Genomic DNA, 8,675 nt, shown 5'->3' with positions numbered 1-8,675 from the left:
AAAGGACTAAATGTTTAGAGTAAGACTCAAAAGACTACATGTGATTTTAATTCTGGAAATAGCAAACTGTAAGAAACAGATCATGGTTGCTAGACTGGTCTAGTGGTGGTTTTACTTAAACACGACTCTATTTGCCAAAACCTGAAAAGCTCTACTAAAAAAAAATATAAACAAAAAGACAACAAATTTCACTGTCTTTGATTTTAAAAATGAAAAGGTTTGTAATATTTTCCCCCCAAAAGTAATGGTCTCATAGTGTTAAGTACAAGTCTTTTTATAGTAGTGTTGAAATTTTTTAAAATGTGTATCATGAGAAAAGTCGGTTTTATTAAGAGATTTTTTTTTTTAAACACTAAAAAGGAGCCAGGCACATAAACCTATAATTTGCATATTCAGAAGGCTAAGGTCGAAGATTGTTAGTTCAAGACTGATCTGAACTATATACTGAGTTCATGACTATCTCAAGACAGAGAAGAGAGAGGGAGGAAGAAAAATGAACTATTTGCAAGCCTGGGGTGACATATAAGAGCCATTTACCTGGAGTCCTTGGAAAGAAAGGAGGAAGCTGGAATCAGTTGTTGCCTGCATTTCTCATTAGAAAATGCATATGCTATCTAAAACAACTTTTTAAATGCCTCACTCAGAACTTTTTTTTTAAATTAGAGAGAATTCTTTCATTGGGGTGGGGGTGGAGGGTAGGTGGTACAAAACCTGGGGCCTCACCAATGCTAACCAGTATATCTAAGTTGTTCCTACTGCCTAAAAGTCATGATCTTGAGGTTTTGTTAAGAGAACTCAAGAGTTAAGACCAGCAGGCAGCTTTTCAAGACACATAGGATAGCTACCTGTTCCTTCATCAGAAAAAGTGTGAGGCTAACATCTCAAATTGGGACCACTATCTTAAGGGTAACCAGTTTCCTTACTAGAGTAACAATAAGTCTGATCACATATCTTTTTTTCTGTATATGTTCTTAAGAACTGACTCTGAGTCAGTATCTCATTCCTTAGGTTGGTGCCAAACAATGTTGGCTTAGATTCTGTCTATGCTTTCCAAACTCCTGGAATGGCTATTATATAATTTGAGTGGCATTCAGAATCTTTCTTTTTTCCCCATAAGTGATTTTGAAAGTTAAAATCTGACTTTCTTTTAAGGAGATAAAGTTCCTCCAATTAAGGCAAATGCTGGAGAAGAGTCGGTTATGAATCTTGACAAGTTGAGATTTGCTGATGGAAGTATAAGAACATCAGAACTACGCCTAAGCATGCAGAAGGTAGGAGCAAACAAAGTGACAGCCACCCTGCATGAGTGCTTGAGGTTGACAGCAGGAGGACCTGTTCCTCATTTTGCCAAGCAGAGTATAGAAGTGATCAGGAGCCTCTCATGCAGAAGTGTCTCTTTCCACATGGACCATTGGAGTTCTTAATTTAGGGCAGAAATAAGCTGCAGCTTTAATACCAGGGTCTTGACTTTCTCTGGCACTTTTTTATGTGAGCTTGACATCCATCCTCAGACTAGTACTGCCTGTCATGTGTCTTACAGCCAGTAGGAAGGGGAAGACCATCAAAAACTGCATCCCAGGTCACTTAGAAGCCAGCATCGCTCCCTTGCTCACCTTTCATTGCCCAGAGCTAGTTGTGCTGCTTTACTTAGCCCTTTCAGCTCTGAGAGAGATGTCCTCAGACTGAATCTTATACCATAACAAAGTCAGAAAGTGAAGAGAGTGAAATGTGCAGGAGCTAACCTAGCCCCTAAGACAGTGGGACAGTACCTGGCCCCAGGGTTCCCAGGCCTTGGTTCCTCCTTACTCTCATGACCTCCCAGTTTTGTACCCACTACTGTTAGCCCACTTGGACTCTAGGATGGTTGTGTTCCAGAAATGCTGCCAGAGAAGTAAAATAATTTTAAGTGACATATAGATTTGTTGTAAGATAGATAATATACATAGAAACATATTTTAAGTTTAATCAGAATTTTATTTTTACCAAGGTAAAATGGCATACTTGGAAGGCTATAATAGGAAGATCACATGCATATATAGTAAGACCCTTTCTCCAGGAAAATAAATTACGTTAAGTTTAAATTTAACTCATTGTCTGAATTTCCTAGTTTAAGTTGTATAAACATATCAAATGTAGAAAATAGGAAGTTGTACGAGTTTTTGCCTGTCTTTCTTTGCATTAAAAATTTGTAATGGTATTTTATGATAGTCGATGCAGAACCATGCTGCAGTATTCCGTGTGGGAAGTGTATTGCAAGAAGGCTGTGAAAAAATCAGCCAGCTCTATGGAGACCTAAAGCATCTAAAGACATTTGACAGGGGTGAGTCAGCAGTACTCTCAGAGGATACTGCCTTCTTTGGGATAGGTTGGTATCTGTCCCTTTTACCACTGTCTTATTCCATGCTTGCTGTCCAGTCATCTCTTCCCCACACTGTATGTTGCCTTTATGTCCAGAGGACCTACATGACCAGGTCCTACTTGTCTCTCATGGGTTCTTGTGTATCCCCAGGAATGGTTTGGAACACAGACCTGGTGGAGACCCTCGAGCTGCAGAATCTGATGCTATGTGCACTGCAGACCATATATGGTGCAGAAGCTCGGAAGGAGTCGCGGGGAGCTCATGCCAGGGAAGATTACAAAGTATGTCTTCAAGATACATCACATTGACCCGACATTTCCCACCCAGGTCTCATCCCTGCTTGCTTTCTATGTTTCGTTTATTTTCCCAAAACAAAATCAAGGAAAACACTTTTTCCTTCCATATTTTTTATTCATATTTTTACTCTTAGACCTTTTTCTTGCTTTGAGTTAGTCCATGTAGGATCTGTAAGCAGAACAGGCCTGGTTCTTAACAGGGCTAGTAGTAAAGTGCAGCCAGTGACCATACCAGGAAATGCTGACTTACTGAGTCTGTCTTGAGGCTTGGAAAAGGAATTAGAGATCTGCCCTGTCCATGGTTTTTATGCAGACTGTTGTCTGTACAGAACACACATGTTGGATTCTACATGTGATGGTAAAAAAATCACATGAAGCTTGGGTGTAGCTCCAAGTTTAGGATGAATACATCAACTAAAGAGTTAGACTTTCCACGATGGGTACACAGATTCTGGATAGTGTAGGATGATGAGTAAATAGAAAAGTAACCTAAGCACAAGTTTTCATTTGCTATGAACATGTATTGATTTAACCTGCAGTGATCAAGTGGATGAGAAGAGACATAGGCAAACATATGTACCAAGGAGCTTCTTCAAAGTTAACTGCTAGGAACAGAGCTAAATAAGGCTTTGAAAATTTGAGGTAGATTCTGCTTACTCTCAGCAGGCTTATACTGTACTTAGGAATGTACAACAGCTAGGGCTATGCTTTAGCCCTTTGGCTCAGGCAAGGAACTTCCTCTTGCCTCTCCTCCTATATTTGCTTTCAGTAGAAACAGCAAGGTATCTGATCTTGGTTTTTATTTGAAGAGCCTTTTGCTCATTTAACCTATTCCTGATGCAAAGTTTTCTTCACTAGCAATCAGTGTACTGACACTTAAAAGTTCTTCAATATAAATGCTAAACTTATAAAACAGTTAATTTGGATGTAGTGGCATGTTTCTTTCTTTAATCGTAGCACTTGGCAGGCAGAAGACAGCAGATCTCTGAGTTTGAGGCCTGGTTTACATAGTGAGTTTCTGGACAGCCAGGGCAATGTAGAGAGACCCTGTCTCAAAACAAAACAAAAGCCCATTTAAATTAAAAATGCCGAAGAGAAAAGTTGAAGACATCTCAGTGCATGGAGCCAAAGGAAAAATTATATAAATGATATTTAATTCTAATATCTACTTACAGAGTTGTAAGAGAAAATGCAGAAGTGGATGTTGTATATTTGCATTCCTGGCTCTAAAAGCCCTTTGCCATAGTGTTTACTTCCCGGGCTTCTCTGTGCATCTTTAATATTTTCTGTGGTTTTAATGATGTTCTCTGGTGAGAGATGGAGGTATGTTTTTACCTCAGGTGCGGGTCGATGAGTATGATTACTCCAAGCCCATCCAGGGACAGCAGAAGAAGCCATTTGGGGAACACTGGAGGAAGCACACCCTCTCATATGTGGACATCAAGACTGGGAAGGTATGTGGGCATGCATTAGCCCAGGGATGTGCTGAGCCACTCTATTTGGCCTTTGATGGTTGACCAGTTTAGAAAGCAACCTAGTTTTAAACCAGTTGTTAACTGAACCAAAATATCACTGAAAAAAAGTAACGTGAGTCATGCTTCTTGTTAGAAACAGAAACCAGTGCCTGGGTGGTTCATGGGGACCTTTAGTATAGGATTGGTTCTCATCTTCTGTACTAGATGAAGAGCATTGGGCAATAATCAGATGTTTCATGCTTGTGGTAGGGAGTTAGTGGTGACTATTATTAGTATCTATATCACTGTGATGAAATACTTGTCATGAATAACTTAAAAGAATTAAAGATTTTGCGGTTTCAGAAAGTTAAGTCCATTGTTGCATGAACTCGTTCAATTGAGCAGAATGTCATGACAGAGACAGCTCTTCACCTGGTAGCAGGAGGCTAAGGCAGGAGAAGCTTGAGTTGGAGGCCAGCATAAGCTGTAGAGGGAGATGGGGTGGGAGGAATTACCATAATTTTCATAGCCAACTTGTGACTCCTTTGTCTTAAAGTTCTCATGCCTATAAATGTACTTGATGACCTAATTTCCAGCAGCACAGAAGAAATGGCTGTTTGTAAATATTCATGCCTTGATTCACCCTGACTCTTTTCTCCAAGGTTACTTTGGAGTACAGACCTGTTATTGACAAGACCTTGAATGAGGCTGACTGTGCCACCGTACCTCCTGCTATCCGTTCCTACTGATAAAACCTGACAGCTACAGGACCAGCTTATGTGCTTATATACCATAGCTTACCTGGGTTTCCGCTCGTACTTGTCTTGTTAAAATTCTGCTCTCATGAACAAGGAGTCATTTCATAGATTATGATCAACAGCTTGGTAGTACTTGCTGTAAGGGATTTGAGTTGCACTTTGTCTCTTTATTCTTGTGCAGTGATAAAACTGGCATAATTCTTAAGTGAAGTACAAATGAGCAGTCTTTTATTTCCAAATAAAACCGTGTAGTGTTTGCTTTTAGTTCTATTGGTCTGAAAAAAGCAAATATAGTTTTCTTTCCCTGTCTAGCTGCAGCACTTGTGTTTTTCAAGTATTGTTTTGTTCATTCTCTGTGCAAAGTGGGGCAGGTCCTTCATAATTTGAAGGAAAGTTTGGATATGGTTTCAAGCCAGTACCTTGTTTAGGTTCCTGGTGGGGAGAGGTATATGCATATGTCCATGTATATTTGAGGGAGTATGTGTTGGCTAGTTTTGTCAACTTGACAAAATCTAGCATCACCTAAGAAGAGAGTCTCAATGAAGGATTGCTTCTGTTTGGTCCACGGGTATGTCTTTGAGGGACTGGCTTGATTATGTTAATTGTTAAGGAAGACAGTCTACTGTGGGCACCACCATCCTCTAGTCAAAGGAGTATGGACTGTATAAGAGCAAGCTGAGCCTTCCCCATGCATGCATTTATTCATTGTCTACTTCTCACTGTGAATGTAACTAGTTGCTTCAAGTTCATGCCCTGACTTCCTTGAAATGAAGGACTTTAACTAGTAATTGTCAGCCAAATAAACCCTTTCTCAAAGTTGCTTTTGGTCAAGGTGTTCTATCACAGCAAAATAAATAAAATTTGCATAGTACATGCTTATGTGGAGAGTGGAGCTTGGCATTAGGGTTGTCGGGCCAGAAATAAAAAGGGAAAGGTGATAGGAATCTAGCCACTAGAAATAACCCAGAAGTTTTGTGTCGGTTATAGAAAGTAGCCACAGAAAAGTTGCTTTTTGCATGCAGGAAAAAAAATGATTGTATTTTGTCCATACAGTGTTCATCAACACTAGAAAAGGATGGGCTTTGGTATACACAGCAGCATGGATGAATCTCAATGCTATTGACAAGGGAAAGAAGTCAAGAAGTACACACACTGATTTCACTTGAAGTCTAGAAACTGCAAACTGACATGTAATAACAAAAGATCAGTAGCTCTATGCAGATTTGGAGGAGGAGGAAGAGGTCCCAAAGATTAGGAGGAAAGTTTTGTGTGATAATTATGTTTGTTATTTTCTGCTAATTATACTTCAAAACTTAAAAAAAGGAGAAGGAGGAGGAAGAGAGAAAAGCTATACGAAAGCCAGTGTATTAGTCAAGTTTCCATTGCTGTGAACAGATACCATGACCAAGACAACTCTTATAAAGGATAATATTTCATTGGGGCTTGCTTACAGGTTCAGAGGTTCTGTCCATTAGCATCAAGGTGGGAAAATGGCAGCATTCAGGCAGGCATGGCACAGGAGGAACTGTCAGTACATGAGTTCTACATTTTGATCTGAAGACCACTAGGAGAAGACTGGCTCCTACACGGTTAGGAGGAAAGGCTCTCAGCTTATCCCCACGGTGACACACTTCCTCCAACAAGGCCATACCTACTCCAAGTGCCGGTCCTTGGGCCAAGCATATTCAAACCACCACAGGCAAACATGGTGCTGCTTGCCTATTCTCGCAGCACTGGAGAGGGTGAGGCAGAAGATTGCCCCATGTTGGGAGGCCAGCTAGGTCTACCTAGCAAGACTTTGTTTCCAAAAAACAATAAAGAAAAGATTCCTCACCTATAAAATTGGTAAACACTGTAAGCACACAAAGTGATTTGTGTGCAAGGACTCTTGTAAATGGCTGATGGAAATGCAAATCACTACAGCTTTGGTAGAAGAGAATTTGGCAACATCTAACAAAACTACTTAAGCATTTGCTCTTTGTCTCAATAGTTCTAGAACTCTACTTAAAAAACAAAATGAGGGCTGGTGAGATGGCTCAGCGGGTAAGAGCACCGACTGCTCTTCCAAAGGTCCCGAGTTCAAATCCCAGCAACCATATGGTGGCTCACAACCATCTGTAACAAGATCTGATGCCCTCTTCTGGAGTGTCTGAAGTCAGCTACAGTGTAATTACATATAATAAATAAATAAATCTTAAAAAAAAAAACAAAAAAACAAACAAACAAAAAAAACAAAATGAGCCGGGCATGGTGAAGCACGCCTTTAATCCCAGCACTCGGGAGGCAGAGGCAGGCGAATTTCTGAGTTCGAGGCCACCCTGGTCTACAAAGTGAGTTCCAGGGCAGCCAGGGCTACACAGAGAAACCCTGTCTTGAAAAACCAAAAAAACAACCAAACAAACAAAACCAAAATGAGCTTTAAGATTGAGTCTTCAGGAAAATGGAAGTGGAGCTCATATTTTTCATAATCCAATTAGAGGGCAGGATGAAATTTAAGCAGGGCATGGTGGTACATACCTGTAATCTCAGAACTCAAAGTTGAGGCAGGAGAATCTTAGTTTAATGCTTTGTCTGTGTAGAGAATCTTTTATGAGCTGTGTGGAAGCATTACCTATCAATAAAAACCTATGGCCAGTGAGCCAAAGCAGAATTAGAAGGTGGGACATCTGACAGGGAGAGAAAGAGGTTTGTAAAAGTGAGGCATATGAGAGATTCGCTTTGAACTCTGGAAGAGATAGTTGCATAAACCTGAGAAGAGGTAACTATGTGGAAGACATAGACTAATTTATGTCATATAAGTAACTAGCTAGTCACGGATTACATCAAAGCTCATGGCCTAATCATTTATTAGTAAATAATTGATCTCAGAGTTGTTATTTTTGGGAACAAAGTGGCTGGGAGCAAAAGCCCACAGTTACACTTGCCTTAAATGACTGCCAAGTTTCTAACATTTATTGTCTTTATTATTAAAAAAAACAGTTACTTGCTGGGGGATCAGTGATTCATATATGGTGGAGATACTGTAAAGCTGAGGAATGAGGAAGATCTTAGGTGTGGTCTGTGCCTGTTTTCCCAGTACTCTGGAGGCTGATGTGTGAGGATAAAAAAATTGAGATATGGTGATTAGAGAGAGAGTTTAAAGGTTAAAAGTTCATGCTTTTCTTTCAGAGAACCTGAGTTCCCCAGTACATGGGATAGCTCATAACCATCTTTAACTATTCTCAGGGGTATCTGATCCCTCTGTTCTCCTTGGGTACCTGCACTTAGGCCCACACCCACACAGACACATACATAATTAAAAATAATGAAAATGAAAAAGAAAATTTAAACATAGCTTGTGCTATATAGGAAGAATCTCACACACATAAATCACATATTTCATATAACATAAATGTATGCTTGTTTGTTTGCTTTAAAAAAACAAACCAACAAAAGCACTAGCAAGAAGAGAGACAGGAGATTGACCTGCTTTATTGCACCAGGAATTTCAATTCCCAAGCTTATGGTTGTACCCCAAAATTTGTATTTCTAGAATGACCAAGGAGTTTGAAAACTCTAGAATGACATGGGGTACCAGAAGGTAGGATAGCAAGTGGAAAGTTGTGGCTACTGAATAACATGGCTCCATTCAGAACATTTGATGAGTATGCAAAACTAAGAGTATCAGAGCAGTAGTGAAGGTTAGTACTTGAAACACAAGAGTCTCCTGCAGCATAATGGTGATGGTTTCCTAGTAATCACAAATGTAAATTTCTAATTCACTAATGAGCTAGGAATCAGAATCTTTTAAAATACAGGTCTCAGAACT

The 8,675-nt window shown here is 39.8% G+C and overlaps 1 protein-coding gene across 1 annotated transcript in view; it reads left to right on the top strand.

The window, feature by feature from the left end:
* Nucleotides 1-5,686, top strand: part of Sdha (succinate dehydrogenase complex flavoprotein subunit A) — a 28,623-nt gene extending 22,937 nt beyond the window's left edge. Inside the window, exons 11-15 of the mRNA XM_021208175.2 lie at nt 1,153-1,271; nt 2,209-2,320; nt 2,510-2,640; nt 3,996-4,109; nt 4,772-5,686. Of these exons, the coding sequence (XP_021063834.1) occupies nt 1,153-1,271; nt 2,209-2,320; nt 2,510-2,640; nt 3,996-4,109; nt 4,772-4,858 (563 nt within the window). The 3' untranslated portion in view covers nt 4,859-5,686. The remainder of the gene's footprint in view (nt 1-1,152; nt 1,272-2,208; nt 2,321-2,509; nt 2,641-3,995; nt 4,110-4,771) is intronic.
* The last annotated feature ends 2,989 nt before the right edge of the window (nt 5,687-8,675 follow it).

The sequence above is a fragment of the Mus pahari genome, chromosome 11 (genome assembly GCF_900095145.1).
Source record: "Mus pahari chromosome 11, PAHARI_EIJ_v1.1, whole genome shotgun sequence".
Classification (NCBI taxonomy): domain Eukaryota; kingdom Metazoa; phylum Chordata; class Mammalia; order Rodentia; family Muridae; genus Mus; species Mus pahari.
Note: the sequence above shows the minus strand (reverse complement) of the source record. Positions and strands in the feature narration are given on the sequence as shown.